The 19,302-nt window shown below is 34.8% G+C and overlaps 3 protein-coding genes across 5 annotated transcripts in view; 2 read left to right on the top strand and 1 right to left on the bottom strand.

The window, feature by feature from the left end:
- The first annotated feature begins 450 nt into the window (after positions 1-450).
- On the top strand, positions 451-2,134 carry LOC109110354 (telethonin-like). The gene is made up of 2 exons (XM_019123411.2): positions 451-886; positions 1,203-2,134. Exons 1-2 carry the CDS (start codon positions 738-740, stop codon positions 1,591-1,593), a joined length of 540 nt encoding a protein of 179 aa, XP_018978956.1. The 5' UTR covers positions 451-737; the 3' UTR covers positions 1,594-2,134.
- Positions 2,135-9,614: 7,480 nt separating this feature from the next.
- On the bottom strand, positions 9,615-15,776 carry LOC109110355 (trypsin-2-like). The gene is made up of 6 exons (XM_042727803.1): positions 15,601-15,776; positions 14,011-14,031; positions 13,729-13,897; positions 13,384-13,649; positions 13,137-13,279; positions 9,615-10,400 (listed from the first exon to the last, which is right to left on the bottom strand). Exons 1-6 carry the CDS (start codon positions 15,653-15,655, stop codon positions 10,119-10,121), a joined length of 936 nt encoding a protein of 311 aa, XP_042583737.1. The 5' UTR covers positions 15,656-15,776; the 3' UTR covers positions 9,615-10,118.
- Positions 15,777-18,456: 2,680 nt separating this feature from the next.
- Positions 18,457-19,302, top strand: part of LOC109110699 (serine/threonine-protein kinase TAO2-like) — a 28,767-nt gene continuing 27,921 nt past the window's right edge. For all 3 annotated transcript variants that reach the window (XM_042727761.1, XM_042727742.1, XM_042727751.1), the window contains exon 1: positions 18,457-18,954. The gene's annotated coding sequence lies outside the window, so the exon portion shown is untranslated. The remainder of the gene's footprint in view (positions 18,955-19,302) is intronic.

Genomic DNA, 19,302 nt, shown 5'->3' with positions numbered 1-19,302 from the left:
ATGTTTATAATCTTCTGTCTGGTTCCAGATTTAAACACTGTTTAGTTTCCATTCAAAGCCTTTTGATGTCTGTTAATAGGCCCATGGAGGAACAGATGTCATGCTGATACAATGTGATCAAGCATTTTAAGCTTCAGCAACAGAATCCATTTAGATAATAACTCGAAAGCAACATTTTTAAGACAAATCTTATTATAGAGCTTACATGCAAGTGAATAGATAGATAGATAGATAGATAGATAGATAGATAGATAGATAGATAGATAGATAGATAGATAGATAGATAGATAGATAGATTTATGGTTATATAGTTAGGTAGATGGTTGGTTATATATATATATATATATATATGTTTATATTGTTTGATGGATATGTGGGTTGATGTGTTTTTATTGTGTCTTATATGCATGCAGTGTTGTGCTACAGTGTGTGTGTGAGTGTGTGTGTGTGTGTGAGAATGTTTTGATATGTGGGTGTGTGAGTGTCAAGTGTCATTGTAGACAAAGTACGGAGTGATTCCATCAGACAGAAATAGCAGCAGAGCCGTATAAATGTCTGGCACACACTCTGGCAGACAGACATCCAGACAGAGCAAGAGAAAGACAGACGAGTCCTCCCTCAAACTCAACCAAAAAAAAGAAAATTACAAATCTTCAAAACAGTATTGACTAAAGAATCCTGGTAAGATCATTGACTGTCATTTAAGTTTTTAAGCCGCTCACAAACAGAAGTTAAAGATGCAGATGTGCACAGTCCTGGAGAAGAAAGGAGGATGTGTGGTTGGAGCCGAGCTCAGCTGCAGTGTGAAGGAGGAAAATCCAACTAAGAAAGAGAGTTACACCGCTAACTGGCGCAGCATCAATATGAAGACTCGACCTGAGGATCGGTGAGTGCTAGACATTCACATACAGCTAGATGGAAGCTAGATTTTTATGCATGTATTTAGGTGTTTATTTAATTATTCATTCATTTTGAATTTATTGAATGTCAATGATCTCTTTTACAGCGTTCTGACTCTGCAATTAGCTTTACTTATGATTTAAATAATTAATTTTTTGTTGATTTTATATAGTCAATTTGACTATTTACCTGAGCAACAAAATGCAAAACTGTTTTCAGAAAACATATCTTGAATTACATTTGGCAAATGTGTTTCTTGTTTAAAGCATAAATTCACAAAATGTTGTTTTTTCTCTCTGCAGCCAATCGATGTTGATGTCAGACGACTCTCACCGGGAGTCCCTGTCCCGTTATTGGCAGGCGCGTCCTCTCAATCAGGCCTGCCCATCGGGTGTTGTCAGAGTGGGCACTGTGGACACAGGTGTAAGGGAGCACCAGCTCTTACCCTACAGGAACACCCTGCCCCTGCCCATCTTCAAGCCTGCTGAGCTGGGCGTCCGCCTGAGCCGTGGAGCCCCACACACCCTGGAAGATCTCCCTCCCACCCGGGTTCTCGACGGAGCCTGTCCAGACAAGAGACCATTGGAACAGATCACCAGGGACCTGCCGCCCGTCAAACCCATGCGAATGGAGTTTGCCAAAGCACCCAGAGCCCTGGGCCGATCCATGTCTCAGGAGGCCCAGAGGGGCTGAAAAGCAGAAAGACAAATATGAGTCAAAGACTGTATGGACTATTTTAAATAATGAGATAAAGGGTAGAATGAAACAGAGGGTGTGAGCAAGTAGGTTTTAGGGAAAGTGAAACAACATTGTTCTTTGAGTGAAACCTCAAATTATGTTCATGATGGGAAAAAGAAAGCTGATGATCCTGATAATGATCTTGACAACAAGGATAATGCTATGTATAGTGAATTTGACTTGTAAATAGCTTTTGCTTGGTTTGTATTGAGCATGTTTGAAATGCAGCACATTTTGTTTGGTTGCCATTAATTATGTACATAGGTTCATTTTTTGAGCTTGTGTTAATGTTTTTAACATGCCATCAAGGCTGCTCATGCAAAATAATTGTTTTGTAAAAGAGAAAAATATTTATTTTTGTTTAAACTTTAATTAACAAATAAGAATTGCACTATTTATTAACAGCTGGTATTTGTTGTCGGATTTATTGATAGTTGATATTTGCTATTTACCTTAATCACTTCAATAAAGTTTTATTAGTAGCCTATAAAATCAATTTTGTTTTATTTTGTTTTTGCTTTTATTATTATTAATGAGAAAGAAAGAAAGAAAGACTGGGAAAAAACGGGAGCTATTTTTTTCTGAAAAAGAATGGCAATATTCATTAGGAAAGGAGATCATTCCTTTCCACAGCTACCATCAATGTTTGCAAGGCTATACTTTCTTCTTTAAAGGTGCACTACAGGGCTTCTGTGGCCAAAACATAAAATTGCATGTGACTTGCGGAGATGGCTTTTTATACCTAAACGGGTTCTTCTGACACAAGGCTAAAACAACTAACCTGAAGTATAGTGTTAGTAGCTTTTTTTATGAATATTGTTTTTCATGATCGGATCCATCCATGACAATTCTGAACTTAATTCAGATTTTCTTGACAGATGATTGCATGATTAATTTGACCAATGAAATCGTCTGCCAGGCGGGGTTTGCCATAGACATGTACACACAGATGCCTCATTATCGACTGTTTCTATGGACCGCTACAAAGACTTCCGCCATATTGGAAGGGTCAACTTGACAGTATTTACCATAATAATCAATGAATATTCGAAGATGCCACAATCCTTATATCTATGGTTCATTTTTTGCATTCCCATTTGCTCAAATAGCAAAAGAAAAACTCCATGATAGTGTTTTCGTGACAGAAAATGCACTGGTTTCACTATTTTACTGAAACAAATCATTTTTACAGTGTTAAAAGGTACAGTATTTTCTGCTTGAGAAAACAACAAAATAATTGCATTCTATATGGGAGCTGGGACTGTTTGATGAAAAACAAATCTAGTCTATAAGAAATCACATTAGAATCGTTGGTTAGTAGAACAGAGTGCTTCAGAAAGAACAGACGGGTGAAGCTGTGACTCTGGTACATGCTGTCTGCTTCGGCGTTCAGTGACTTAGTGCCAAAAATGTCATCATCAAGAGGACACAGTCTTGTTCGAATGCATCAGTATCTTTGTTTCCTTCTATCTCTCTCTCTTACTGATTTCTCTGCCTCGCACTAATTAAAATCTATCCTTTTATTCCAGTCGTAATCATGGTAACTTTTCTGTATGTGCTGGTGTCACATTGAAAGCTGTTAGATATTTATAGCTTAACAAACAGAGCAAAAGGGCGAGAGACTAACAGGACGAGAGGGAGGAGAGGTGCTGATGGTGGTGACGGGGGGCTTCTGCACCCCTCCACTGATCCTTTAATCCTGCTTGTTCTCGTTATTTCTCCTGTTAGTTTTTTCAGCTGCTGCAAATGTCGCCACACTCTTCCCTGTATATCAGCTTTGGAAACTCTTTGGAGTTTATTTCTGAGTACTGGAACATTATGTCTTGCAATTGATGATTATATTGGCATGATATAGTACATTGTATTTTAGAAATTCTTAGTTATTCGGGTGTAATTTGTGAGAAGTGAAGTAATTATAAGAAATTCTAACTTTTAATTACAAATTGCAAGTAAAGTTGTAGATGTGCAATGTATAGTGCAAAGACTTTATTTTCTTTCTTTTTTAGCTGCATGCTAGAAAAAAAAAGAAGCTGGTGCTTTGGGGCCTCATACAACCATAGTTCATCCATGAACACCTTTTAAGCTGTACTAAAAACAAAATAAGTAAAATTAGTTATCATTTGGCCAAGTCTACAAACCCGATTCTAAAAAAGTTGGGACACTGTACAAATTGTTAATAAAAACAGAATGCAATGATGTGGAAGTTTCAAATTTAAATATTTTATTCAGAATACAACATAGATGACATATCAAATGTTTAAACTAAGAAAATGTATAATTTTAAGGGTAAAATAAGTTGATTTTAAATTTCATGGCATCACACATCTCAAAAAAGTTGGGACAAGGCCATGTTTACCACTGTGTGGCATCCCCTCTTCTTTTTATAACAGTCTGCAAACGTCTGGGGACTCAGGAGACAAATTGCTCAAGTTTAGGAATAGGAATGTTGTCCCATTCTTGTCTAATACAGGCTTTTAGTTGCTCAATTGTCTTAGGTCTTCTTTGTCGTGGATCTGGACTGCAGTCTGGCCATTTCAGTACCCGGATCCTTCTTCTACACAGCCATGATGTTGTAATTGATACAGTATGTGGTCTGGCATTGTCATGTTGGAAAATGCAAGGTCTTCCCTGAAAGAGATGATGTCTGGATGGGAGCATATGTTGTTCTAGAACTTGGATATACCTCTCAGCATTGATGGTGCTTTTCCAGATGTGTAAGCTGCCCATGCCACACGCACTCATGCAATCCCATACCATCAGAGATGCAGGCTTCTGAACTGAGAGCTGATAACAACTTGGGTTGTCCTTGTCCTCTTTAGTCCGGATGACATGGCGTCCCAGTTTTCCAAAAAAAACTTCAAAGTTTGATTCGTCTGACCACAGAACAGTTTTCCACTTTGCCTCAGTCCTTTTTAAATGAGCCTTTGCCCAGAGAAAACGCCTGCTCTTCTGGATCATGTTTAGATATGGCTTCTTTTTTGAACTATAGAGTTTTAGCCGGCAACGGCGAATGTCACGGTGGATTGTGTTCACCGACAATGTTTTCTGGAAGTATTCCTGAGCCCATGTTGTGATTTCCATTACAGCAGCATTCCTGTATGTGATGCAGTGCCGTCTAAGGGCTCGAAGATCACGGGCATCCAGTATGGTTTTCCGGCCTCGACCCTTACGCACAGAGATTGTTCCAGATTCTCTGAATCTTTGGATGATATTATCCACTGTAGATGATGATAACTTCAAACTCTTTGTAATTTTTCTATGAGAAACTCCTTTCTGATATTGCTCCACTATTTTTCGCCGCAGCATTGGGGGAAATTGGTGATCCTCTGCCCATCTTGACTTCTGAGAGACACTGCCACTCTGAGAGGCTCTTTTTATACCCAATCATGTTGCCAATTGACCTAATAAGTTGCAAATTGGTCCTCCAGCTGTTCCTTATATGTACATTTAACTTTTCTGGCCTCTTATTTCTACCTGTCCCAAATTTTCTGGAATGTGTAGCTCTCATGAAATCTAAAATGAGCCAATATTTGGCATGACATTTCAAAATGTCTCACTTTCAACATTTGATATGTTAAATATATTCTATTGTGAATAAAATATAAGTTTATGAGATTTGCAAATTATTCCATTCCTTTCTTACAATTTGTACAGTGTCCAACCTTTTTTGGAATCGGGTTTGTATATATAAATCTTCACAACTCCATTCTAGGAAACAGAGGAATGATTGGAACATCATGTTCATCCTAGTTAATCATCAGCTTGATGCATGTGCAGTTGTGGTGGGTGGTTGTCAGCTGATCTTATTTTGACCCCCGTCTGTCTCCTGGAAGCTTATTGGTATGAACTATCTTCACTATTATGTGCCAGTATCATTAATGTGCTTGAGCTCTAAGATAATCCACATAACCAGTATGTGTTATGAGTCAGTGCATGGCAACGCACACAGATAAACACTTATTTAGAGAATGATGTTTTCTGCACAGTGCATTTTAAAAATCCAGAGTGCAAGTGTATCTGTTTAAAACAGATTTTCATTTCCCTTAGAGAGCTAGTGAGATATGTGACTTCTGTTCCTTTAAATTAATTTTCCACGTGATAATAACTCCAGATGGAAAAGTGCATGTTTAATTGGTGTGGTGTGGAGAATTATATTGCATAAGAGGGCAGATCTGATCTATCTGAGATATATCAGTCATCACAGCGACAGGTTGTACAGACACACAGCCTGTAATCCACACCACTGCTCAAGCACTTCTTACTGTAAGAGTGTGTGTTTGTATACACAGAGCACGGGTCTAAGTGATGACAGTGCACAATTTCTGCAAGTGAAGGGCAAAGACGAGCTATATTACAAAACACACGTTCTTCTAACAGACACATAAAACTAATACATGTGACTGAGTTAAAAACGGTTTGTAGATGAGTGAACTTCGAGAAACACACGCCCTCCCCTACGGAAGTTCTAAGCGGCCATCCATTATAATTTTTTTCCTTTTTGTTTTCTCGTTATAACGACTTAATTTTCTCGTTATCTCGACATAACGAAAGTTTGTTTTCTCGTTATAACGAAAGTTTTACTGTTGCTATAGTAACGAACTCCACTTTGACAGGCATCTGATGGACAGCCATGCAGGCGCTCTTACTGTAGCCTATATTTCAGCAAATTTTGCTTCGCCTAGGTAATAATAACGTCTACAATACTGTATAAATTAAGGCTGATCAATCACTGTTGATTTTTTTTTTATAAGGGATGGTAAATCGATGTTTTTGTTTTTGTAATTAACATGTTTAAATGGCAACACCGCGCCATTAGAGCTGCTTGGATTAAACTCACTTTTAATTTTCCCTTTATATGAAATAAAATTATATATAATTTGTAATTTGTAGTAGTCATTATGTGGCAGATATCATGTGTGTTATAAGCTTCTGTTTGAAAAGAGCGTTCATGTGTACGTGTAATGTGTGTGTGTAGAAAAAAACCATTACAACATTACAGAACAAAACTGAATTAAATTAGCCTATGGATTTTACATATACATCACATTTCTCATCAATATGGTTAACAATAAAGATTAGTAATAAGGAAAAGAAGCACATCAGCCTACATCGTTAAATCCCGTCCTACTGTAGATAAACAGAACATCTCCGCTTATTAACTACCTAATCATTAAATTAAAATTAAAATTAAATTTAAATTAATCATGAGCCTAAAAGAAGCACAAATATAATATACATTGGTGCAAACAGAATACAGTGATGTCAACCTTGGTTTTGATAAGCAGTTATTGATGAAACAGAATGCGTTGGTGAAACTCATGCATCTAGCAGGAACTTAATAAACAAAATATTCATATTGATTCAAGCATTTAACATTTATGAATTAATTAAATGTCAGTAATAAACAAGACTGCACAAAATTATAGCGATCACGAGGAAGGTCCGTGTACAGTAAAGTGGATAGTATACAACACCCCATCAGTTATATTCAGGTCTATGGTGCCACCTGCTGGCGCAGTTTTGTAAATTCTTAGAGAAAATTAAGTCGTTATAACGAGAAAACGAACTTCGTTATGTCGAGATAACGAGAAAATTAAGTCGTTATAACGAGAAAACGAACTTCGTTATGTTGAGATAACGAGAAAATTAAGTCGTTATAACGAGAAAACGAACTTCGTTATGTCGAGATAACGAGAAAATTAAGTCGTTATAATGAGAAAACGAACTTCGTTATGTCGAGATAACGAGAAAATTAACTCGTTATAACGAGAAAACGAACTTCGTTATGTCGAGATAACGAGAAAATTAAGTCGTTATAACGAGAAAACGACCTTCGTTATGTCGAGATAACGAGAAAATTAAGTCGTTATAACGAGAAAACAAAAAGAAAAAAAATTATAATGCATGGCCGCTTAGAACTTCCGTACCCTCCTGTGGTAAGAGTAGATATTTCTACACGACAGTTGTTTCTCTATTTACACAGCAACATCTAAACTTATCACAATGAATTATGTGTATGTTAATATTTATATATTTATGGATGTAATGGATAGAAAATTGTATATAGCTTGTTTGTCGTCACACACACAAAAGTTAAATTAAGCATTGTGATATCATTGTGTTGAGTTACAGTGGTGGACATTACCTGTGGAATGCCAAACCTGACAAAATTAGAAATAAATAAATATACAAAGAAATATATATATATATATATATATATATATATATATATATATATATATATATATATATATATATATATACACATATACACACATATACATACACACACACACACACACACACACATACATACATACATAGAAAAGTACAAATGCAAAAATAAATATATAAATACTATTTGTTCCCATATTTACTTTTTTCTTTTATTTATTTGCACTTTTACTTAATTCCACATGTATGTATTTATTTCCGTACTTATTTCTATATTTATTTTGTTTTTTTTTTTTTCCGCAATTTTTATTAAATTTATTTGTATATATATTTTTTTAGTGCTGAGTCGATGTGTTTATTTTAATACTTTTGTCATAATACAGTGAGCTTCGCGGCTGAAAGGAAGTGAAATGAAACCCAGATAGCAAAATGACTCCAGAGTGGATTCATTCATTCAGGTGATTTTATTTCTTTTTTAGAACAGTACAGAAGATTTTTAGGTGATTCATAAAAAGCAAGTCCATGGCTACCGTCACTTTGAGAGTCAAAGAGCATATACAGGCATGACCAAATTAATACCTTTGGCTCATAATGATATACTGAGGTCTTATGATGATTGGTCTGTTCTAATAATGTTGTAAATAATGTTTCTTGCACAGACCAATTGCTTCACTTCAAAGACCTCAATATATCATCAGGAGCCACAGGTATCTAACATTGTCTATCTTCCTTTAAGAACATAGGCCTACCAGTGACACCACTGAGCTCACCTGAGTTTATACAACATAGAAAGAATATCTGTACATGAAAATAATGTTTTTGTGATTATAGACTCATAAACACCTGCAAATGCTCTTATTTTAAATAATAATAATAATAATAATAATAATATTAATAATAAAGCCAACAGCCAGTTTCACTGTAGCATTATTGTTTTAGGCCTACATAATTTAAACTAAATACAATTGTATTGCATTTTATTGCAAAGTTAAAATAAGGTTATTAAACAAGATCTTGCCTATTATTTAAGTATGCCTATTATTAAGAAGTATGGCTCCTGCAAAACACACAGCTTGAAGCAACGTCATCCTCGTGTTATTGACTGTAATGTTTCTTTTACTGAGAAATGTCTAATGAAGCAAGTAGAACCCTGTTTAGCTTACCTCTGACACACCTTGTTTTTCGCTTGTTTTGCTTCTAGCCTGCTGCCAGTGTTTTTAGTACACACCCTGCTCATATTTGGTACCTGCATATTTCTCTAATGCTTCTAATTTGAGTAAAGGAATGTCACTTTGCCACCTGCTGTTATTGAATTGAGATTTTATACACTCGTTACATACACAGGCCAATCATATGTTACTACTTATCACATATTGGGAATGTTCATTTTTACACTTTTTACTCCAGCCAACACTGGTGGCTATGTAAGTGGTCGAGTGTGGATATGTTGCCACTAGATGGCATGACATATTAATATGATTAGGAGAATATGGAGCTCAGACTCCATGGGAAAAAACACCTCATTTTAATTCAGAAGCCTAACCTGAGCAACAATATGCAATTTGGTTTTATTAGGATATTTATATGGCCAAAAGTAAGATGAAATTCTGATGTAATGTAAATCATTGAGGTCTTTATAACTTCTTAATGTATATAAATATCAGTTTTCACTCTGTATCTCCCAACAATATGTCTTAGATGATATTTAGATTTTATGATTATAGCTCTGTAGTTTTTATTGTGAGTGGCAAAACCTAATGCAATGCAATGCAATTATGGTTAAGAGATGAAACAATCATTAATCAATTCTCAGAAGCTTTTTTTACTGGTTACATTTTCAATAACCAGTCTCTCTAAACACAATGCAGAGCACACATGCTTTTATTACGGTTAAGACCCTGTGATTAAGTGTTATTGTAAATAATATAAAACTTTTATACTAAAGTGTCTGCAGTGCATTTGAAAAGAAATACAACCAGTCAAGAAAAAATCTCAAAAAAAAAAAAAAAAAAAACCGGTCACAGGGACAACAATAATTAGCTATGCATTATAATCGCAAGCATCATTTATGTCTTGTATTTAAGCCAAATATCACAAACTCATTATGCAAACATTCTGAGGGTAAAAGCTTGCTTAACTCCATTAATGTGCAATAAAGTGTAGCTTTCCAAGAATAGTATTTTTAAAAAGATAAAGAATAAACAACAATATAACTATGCACCTTCTTCACATATTTATAAAAACTTGTAAAACACAATTATTCTCTTTAAAAAAAAGAACCTTGAGAACTCTCCTTCAAATGATCTCTAACAAGAGAGATATAGGGATCTTATGAAGGGAATGATGGAGAGTGTGAGAGAAACTGAAAATAAAAGGAGGTTGGGTGAGTTTATGAATGCATTGTTGTTGAATTCGACAAATCCAGGTTGGTTGCTGCCAATGGTAGAGGTGATCCAGTCCTGGTACTGAGAGACTCTGGCATACACACCGGGATATTTGGGGTCTGCACATCCAATACCAAAACTCACAACACCAGACTGAATCCACAGGGAGCCGTTCCTACTGACCAGTGGACCTCCGGAGTCTCCCTGTTTGAATTAATACAAGATTTATAATATATCACATTTATATATATGAAAATACAGAAAATATTAAAATCTGTGTTTTCAACCGATCAAGATGCATGCCAGTTGAAAATATGTCCAAATGTCATCCGACTTGCTCTGATGTCATGCTGACATATTTCATGTCATGCGGAAAAAAAAAATATATATATATATATATTATCATGGCCACAAATTAAGTACCCTTTCTCATGACTTGTTATTTTGTGGCCACAATTTACTACTTTGTTCCCTCAATTTAATGGCCACTTTGTAAAAATATGTTCCACAGTTTTGATTTAACTAAATAATATACAACCTTTATTTATAAGGCACTTTTTTAAACAGTAGATGTTGACCCAAAATGCTTTACAGGTCAAGCCAAAAAATAAAAATAAAAAATTGTAAAATTGAAATTAAATCTAAAATTAGATATAAAACATAATACAATAAATTAAAACATTTAAATAGCGTACTTCATCATGTATTAATCCACTTCAACCTATTCGATAATCTATTTAAAAGTTACAGAATAAATGTGTGTTTTTAAAGACTTTTTTTTTTCAAAAATGGCTAATGTTTAAGGAAAGGGAGAATATTCAGAAATTTAGGACCCACAACCACCACACAGAAGAAGGCATGAGTGTTGCAAAATCTGATTCATTTCCGTGAACCGGTTCTTTTTGGACAGTTCGGCTCATTGAACCGGATCAAAAAGCCGACGTCCTGACGTCATCGAGCACTACTATTTCTTTTCTAACAACTCAGTGACATGTTGTATCAATGAAACATTCAAATAAAGTAATTTGTGTCAACGCGTACTGAAACATTCAAATAAAAAGTTATTTGTGTAAACGCGTTTCATTCGCGGATCCTTTTTGTCAGATACGACTGACCAGTACTGACTAGCCTACAACTTGAATAAGATTTGTAAAGGTTTTGCGCCAACAATACACACATTACAGACACTGATGCACAAACGCAGATATGTTCTACATGTCTAAATTATAAAGAATGAATAAACCAGTCTTATAAACTCTTATAAACTTATAAACTAAATTGATTTCGCTTAAACAACTTAAAATATAATCTGCATGCACAATAAACTATAGTAAAATTAATTTACACCTCTCGACAAAAGGGTTTATGCAGGTTTCAATAAAATGTTATATAATAACAGTGGTCATATTTCCAGTACGTGCCTCAGGCTTGCACAGTATCGTCAACTGAATCCTCAGTAATCCTTGGCAAACTTTGACAGCTGGTTGAACAAACAGGTGTCCTGACATTTTATCCCACCCCGTCAGATTTTCCTTCTAGGGTTTACTTTGCATGTGCACATCAGTATTGCATTTGCAGTATTGCACTTTTTCTCATGCTAAACAACATTTAATGTATATGCATTACTGTAAGGGTAGGTTTAGGGTTAGGATAGGTGTAGACTTTAATAAAACACAATCTAATAGGTAGAAAAAAGTATTTATTGTTGGTTTTCTGTAGCTGTATCCCTTCTTGCTTCAACCGCAAATATAACACATAATTTCTGTATTTGCATTACTGTAAGGGTAGGTTTAGGGTTGTGGTAGATAAGATGTGTAGATGTTAATAAACCATAATTTTACCAGTAGCATTTTTCGTTGTCGAATTGTACTACCCATTGTTTTAATGGGAGGTACCAAAATCTGACAGGGTAGCACATATTGACAGAACACCGGCTCATTCGGTTCTTTTTGAGTCGGACGTGCTACTTCAGCTGTGCTTCTTGCGTCATCAACCCGAAACTAAAGTTCGATTCAGTTTGATTTTGTAAACCGGTTCGACCAGTTAATGTCTGAGAACTGGCTCAAAAGAACAATTCATTCAAGAATCGAATATCAATATCACGGAGTCGTGTATTCCAGGCTTTACAGTCTGGAGAAGTTGACACTAGTCGCCGAATGTCAGAGCCAGTTTGCAGGTTTGACTTGACGCAGGTTTGTTTACACATAAAACTCATGGCCACGAGAAAAATATGTTGTTCCCTCGACAAAATGATCTCGTTGCCATGACATTTTATCACGTTCCCATGAGTTAATATGTCATGGCCACAACAAATATAAGTGAACCAAACATGTCCCCTCCCAGTCACGGAAGTATGATGGCCAGTTTTTCCTGCTATTACAAAGTCCTACAACTATTACAAATTATGACTATTACAAAGTCGGAAAGTGTATGATTCCCAATATTTTAAGATCTATTTAATAAAAGTCATGTATATTCCAGCTTTTTTAAATTTAAATGGAAATTTAAATGTAGTATATATATATATATATATATATATATATATATATATATATATATATATATATATATATATATAATTTTATAATATTGCATACATAACATTTGACTGAAATGCTTGTATTGAAATATTTTGACCATTTCACATTCTAGTAATACAGCAATGCTTTTTTGTAATAATTCCTACTAGCCAATACAATGATTTAAATTGTGTGTAATGCATAACAGTGACTCTAAAATATCAATTTTAGGTATAGGAGTGGCAAATTGTGAGTTAATGTTTGGGCTAGGGTCATTGGGTTAGTGTTGATTGCCCATTAGGCTAGATTTTTACTAAGGCCATAGATTATTAATGCTAATCTAAAGCTTGCAGGTTACCCAAAAACTTTTAATTAGTGTTTTGTGAATTAAAAATATTTAAATGAATGACTGATGTCTTACCTGACATGAATCTTTTCCTCCCTCATTTAACAGTCCAGCGCAAATCATATTGCTTGTTATTTTAAGAGCGCCATAAGCATCATCACAGTTGCTGTTGCTCACAATTGGTATCATCACCTCCTGCAGAATGTCAGGAGCCGCACCTGTGACACAGGTCAGAGGACAATTTTAGTGGCTTTTAATGTAAAATTACAGTTAATTGTTGAGCTTTACAGTATTGTTGTTTGGCAAGCAAATCTTCGATCACCTTCAGACTTTAGTGCTCCCCATCCAGTGACCCAGCTGTCAGAACCTGCAGCAAATACACTACCAGCAGCCGCCAGACAGACTGGCTTAATGTAATCAGAGAAAGTCACTGATGAGGAGAGCCGGAGCAGTGCTATGTCATTGTCATGGGTAGGATCAGAATAGTCCGGATGGTTGATGACTCTACTCGCTGTCCTGAAAGCTTCATTAGGGTTTGAGCCTGACTGGCTCTGACGTCCCAGATAGATCTCAATGGTAGTAATTGAGCTGTATATAGGGAAAGTCAGTTTGAATTCAACATGCATCAGTTCATAATAGTGTCTTGAGCTGTATTTAAACTTCATACCTCTGGAAGCAGTGAGCTGCAGACAAAACCCAGTCTTTATTGATTAGACTCCCACCACAGAAATGGCCTCCAAATGTGGGGCTTTGAATGCTGACTTGCCACGGCCAAGAACCTGTCGTTGCATCCTGCCCTCCAACAATCTTATTGTTGAGGGGGGCTTGACCACATACTGATGAGAGGAAATACGATGTGGGAATTCCCAATTAAAATGATATAATAATCTAATACACACAAGATATGTGGAACAATAGTTTTATGGTTGTTAAGGCTATGACAACTTACCATCTAACTGGCAGAGAGAACCTGAAAAACAGAGACCAAACAATTAGATGGACATGGAGTGGATGAACTGGTTTGTGTAGCCTGCAACCTCACCTTTTACATGTCGGCACATACCATTGACGTGAATCAAGATAATAGTTTCACATGGATTAGGTGTTTAGGAATTGTTCAATGATTTCGTTGTCTTGAAAATAGAAGCTGAACCTGTCGGTCCTGTGAGCTAAATTAGGAAGCCTGTTTCACACCATGTGAAGTAGCAGTGTAACAACAATAGCAGGCTCATGTTCTTGTATACTGAAGACATCACTGTACAGCATCTTGGGTTACTGAATTAAGTATGTGTTTTAATAATGGCCATAAATGATAAAATGGAATTGGCCTGTAAGTGCTATACTCGATTCTGACTAATTTAATTAGATTTTATGGAATCTAAACTGATATCTAAAGGGTGATTCATCTACAAAAAGAATCAGTGGGTGATTTTGCTCAAGTGTTTTGTGCTGCTTCATAAAAACTTGTATTGTAAAATATGCTCACCGAAGCTATTAAAAATGATACTACACTTAAAAAATTATTTAAAAAAACTAAAAAAAATGAAATTATTGTTTAATTTTTTTATAGGAAAATACTAATTCAGTCTTTTTACTTAAAAAATTCACGTTTATTTGTTTTTGTTGCTTGTTGTTTGTTTTTGATTTATTTGCTATTTATTTGTGAGTATTGTTTGTTCAATTTTTCCTGCTATGTGTCACTATAAGCTTGCATGAACAGTGTACATATGGTGTTAAATACACCCGATACTCGCTGCTTACGTGTGCAGCTGGTGAAATAGGTCTTTTTTTTTACCCTAGTGACATACTTGGACTAACTTATCTTCATTAAAATAATTACATTTAATACTATCTTATTTCATAGATTTGACATATACCCATTAATCAGAAAGGTTCTTTATTGGCATCTGTGGTTCCATGAAGAAACTTTAATATCCCTGCAACATTTTCATTTCAAATTATTCAAATTATCTTTATATAGTGGAAGAAGTTCTTTAGATTATTAAATTGTTCTTCAGAATGGTTGTTTTAAGAACTGTGCACTGAAAGGCTCCTTGGGGAACCCAGGTTGGTTCTTCTATGGCATCGCTTTGAAAAGTGAACAATCAAGCTACATTCTTTAAAATAAAGGTTATATTAAATGCCATTTATTATGAAGAACATTTAACATCTATGGAAACTTTACATTGCACAAAAGGTTTTTTATGCATGGTGGAAAATGTTATTTAGATTATTAAAATGTTCTTCATGTAAAATAATAATTATAAAAAAACGAATAATAAATAAATTAAAACTGTTCACTGAAAGCTTATTTGGAAAACAAAAAAATGGTCCTTCTGCGGCATCATTGTGAAACCATCTTTCGAGACTATTATTTATGAAATATTTATTATTGATTGTTTGAACACTAATCATTCTTTATTATTATCACAGTTTTCCATATTTTAGAACAGTTTAATTCAAAGTTTTTAAATGTTTGAAATTCCATTCCATAATCAACTATTTAAACATGATTAAATACTTAATTTTATAGACTTACCTGCTATGTTCAGAAATATGATTGCAGCAACACTCAGCGCTGTGTTAAACTTCATACTTCTGCTCTGCTCTGTGATCTGACGGCTGTTTCCTCTACTCTCGGGTCTCTAATGAGATGTAAAGCAGGTACTAACCTGTTCATCAAGCATTCTCTGCACCAATCACCATGAGTGTCTGATTTTTCTTTTTTTCCAGTGCATGTTATTTTGTATTTACAGTACACGCCCCGGTCACCTTTACAGGTAATGTTAAGAATTACTTATTGAGCACTTTTCAGTTCAAGGTCACTTCACTACACATTAACACATTACAACATTTCAAGTGTACCTAATCTGATGTTTATGGCGTTGCTTAGAATTTTTTATTGAAAGCATCATTGTGAAGAGGCATGACAGAGCAGACATATAATATGTTATATATACATGAGAAGTCTTGTTATAAACTTTCCAGTCTGCTTCTGCCTCTTACCTGATACATGACATAAACAATAAACCATCCAGTGAGTCTAAGGATCTTTAAAATTAATTTGTGCCAGTTAAAAAGAAAGATACATACGTACACAACTGTCTATATTGAGTCTCTTATGCTCAACAAGGCTGCATTTATTTCATTAAAAAACAGTAATGTTGTGAAATATTATTACAATTTATTATAATGGTTTTATATTTAATATATCTTTAAATGTAATTTATTCATGTGATGACAAAGCTTTTTGAATTTTAATTTCATTACTCCAGTCTTCGGTGTCACATGATTCTTCAGAAATCATTGTAATATGCTGATTTGCTGCTCAAGAAACATTTATTTTTATTATAAGAAATGTCAAAAGCAGCTTATTTTTGGTTAAAACTGTAATATGTTTATTTCATGAAAAGTTGATGAATAGACAGTTGAAAATAATAATTTATTTCAAATAGAAAACTTGTGTAACAGAAATGTCTGTCACATTTTTTTATTTTATTTTTATTTTAAAACGAATATATATTATTTATGCATAAAATTGTATTTCAAACTTAAATGGTAAAAATTTGAGAGAGAGAGAGAGAGAGAGAGAGAATGTATGGACTACAATAAAGTTTAAAAAGGAACTGATTTAAATCTGTCTAAAAATGATGTTGTTGTTGTTGTTGTTTTGCTGACATACCTTAATCAATGTTGTGTAAAATTATTTGTGCTTTGTACTCTGGCAATTTCATAACATTTCCTCAAGTGTCATTTGATGATGACTGCTTGTTTTAAAATCTAGTTTTACTGGTTTTATTACGGTGGACAAACCTGAATGCTTTTCTCAGAAGAAAACATTCCTCGAGGCCTGGGTGATGATCTCATGTCCTAAAATAAACTGTCCATTCACATGTGCCTTTTCAAAAGTATGTCACTATTATTATTATTATTATTATTTTCACTATTATCTTTGTTAATTGCTAAGAAGAAATAAATTTCACATTAATCAAGTATGCTCTTTGTAAAGAACTTCTATAAACTATTAAAAACCATGGATATGATTAGCAGGAGTTCTTACAGTCTGGTGATCATCTCTGTATTATGAGCAACAGTGTCAACTACAAAATTGTGAAATGAAAACCATGTATACCATGTTTGTATAAATGAAATGAGCATTTGTTTATTCTGCAAATACATCAATACATAATTGTTTATACTTTGAAATAACAAGTGGGTATAGTCTACTTAGTTTAATATAGTCTAATTAGTTATCTAACAGATGACTAATTATGAAAATATAAACAGGTCTTTTGTCTGACAAGTCAATTCTCTTTTATAGTAAACTATCATCCACTCCTACACGGGGAAATACATTGTCAGTGACTTAGTTATTAGTTCTTGGTAACTGGTGATCAATCAGGGCAGCAAAATGTTTAAAAAAATTACCTTGACACCCTCATTAACTTGACATGTTGACACCCTTCGAAAGTTCAAAAGTATATAAGTATAACACACATAGTTTGCCCTTGTAGTGCACAGATGTTATCTATGCATAGTCATTACCCATCCCTTTTCGTAATCAGTTTCGATTGGATATTTCACCTTTATGTCCTTTCAGATTCAGTAATGTTATTGATTTATCTGCACTTACACTCTCAGATGAGAATAAAATTTAAACTGCATTGAGCTGGATAATGATCTTTGCAACCTCAACACTATTACTGAACTGAATTTAATCAACAGTGAATTAACTTGAGCTTAATATTAACAACATTATTGCCTTCTGTAGAGCTGCTTTGCATCTGAATTGATTTTGTTCCATAATTTATATTTATTAAACTATAAACGAGCTGAATAATGACAATATTCTGCGGTGCTGCTTTACAGCTGAAATTGATGTAATTTTATAACTGGTGAATTTTTACAACAGTAACACTGTTGTTATATGGTTTATTCATGTGAAGTTGCTTTGAAACAATCTGTATTGCTATATAAATAAATGTAAACTGATTTGACTTCTGTAGTTTGAGCAAGAACCTCTTATTTATTTTGCTCTTGCAATATAAAATTATTAATTTTGCTTGGGATATTTCAAGTTGTATAAAGCAACGGTAACAGCTGTAAAACCTTATTTTAGACTTTTCTGTGCAGTTAAAAAAAAAAATACTTAAAAAATGGTATGCTCAGTGAACAAGCTGTCATGTGACATTTAGTGTATGAAAACATCTATTCTGTTTAAAAAAGCAGTCTGTTTATTATAGCAACGTTATAATTTAAACTTTTAAGCTGTGTAACATATCTAGCAATTGTTATTATGTATGTACAACGTGTTATTAAATGTGTCTTAGTCAAGCTCAAAAAAAATATATATATTGCCCTTATCAAGATGTCAGATTCCCAACGCCACTCTTCACCGGAAACACACGGCACATAATTTTGACCTTTCTTCCGGTTGGCTCCTGTCCCACGTAGCCATTTTGCGTTTCCTGGACAAAAAAGGGGGTTATACAGAAAGACAGTCAGACACAGAATACAGTTAGTCTTCAAATCATACCGAGAATCAAAAGTGCGGATGTAACTGTGCAATATGACAGGCGCGGGAGCGGGCGAGCAGGTACACCAGCCGCGGCCCGTATTCAATGAGGAAACATTTGGCTAGCTGGCTAACGAACCGTTAGCGAAAGAGTGAGATAAAGACTTTATAGACACTAAAGTGCGGTACGACATCCATACTTATCAAATTATACTCTAAGCAAGCTAGAAGGCGGACGTTGGTAGAAATATGGACCGTGTGTTGATTTGAAACGTCGCAGCGGGCAAAAAACAACAACAACCGCGACGGTTATTTGCGGAGGAAGCCGGACAGCTGTGTACTCACCGGGAATAGAGCTCAGGATCGCAGCACGCCACGGTAAGACAGCCTGTTTTCTTTGAACACTTGAGTTTATAATCTAATGGTGATTGTGAGGCATTTATAGCTGCATAAAATCAGGCTTTCCGTTGTTGACAGACGCTCATCTCGAGCCTGTCATGAACTAGTCGCGCTTCTTCCATCATTACAGTATAACCACGGGTTTGTACTAAAATACTAACTGCTCCGTTTTAAGCTAGTGGATGTGTCTCAAAACCTAGTGAGCTGCCTAACTAAAAAGCATCGGACACAGTATTTTGCCTGTAAGATAAAACCCCAACGTGCAGTTTCACTAGGTTTTGAATCACAGCCAGTGTGTTTCTCTGTTGTTTAGTTTCCCTTTTCCAG

Source organism: Cyprinus carpio, chromosome A3 (assembly GCF_018340385.1).
Source record: "Cyprinus carpio isolate SPL01 chromosome A3, ASM1834038v1, whole genome shotgun sequence".
Taxonomy (NCBI): domain Eukaryota; kingdom Metazoa; phylum Chordata; class Actinopteri; order Cypriniformes; family Cyprinidae; genus Cyprinus; species Cyprinus carpio.
Note: the sequence above shows the minus strand (reverse complement) of the source record. Positions and strands in the feature narration are given on the sequence as shown.

Excerpts from the sequence above, each read along its gene's own strand:
- LOC109110354 (XM_019123411.2), top strand. The coding sequence starts at position 738 with ATGCAGATGTGCACAGTCCTGGAGAAGAAAGGAGGATGTGTGGTTGGA. Across the intron at positions 887-1,202 it reads AAGACTCGACCTGAGGATCG|CCAATCGATGTTGATGTCAG; the intron begins GTGAGTGCTAGA and ends TTCTCTCTGCAG.
- LOC109110355 (XM_042727803.1), bottom strand. The coding sequence starts at position 15,655 with ATGAAGTTTAACACAGCGCTGAGTGTTGCTGCAATCATATTTCTGAAC. Across the intron at positions 14,032-15,600 it reads CATATTTCTGAACATAGCAG|GTTCTCTCTGCCAGTTAGAT; the intron begins GTAAGTCTATAA and ends TCTGTTTTTCAG. Across the intron at positions 13,898-14,010 it reads TTCTCTCTGCCAGTTAGATG|TATGTGGTCAAGCCCCCCTC; the intron begins GTAAGTTGTCAT and ends TCCTCTCATCAG.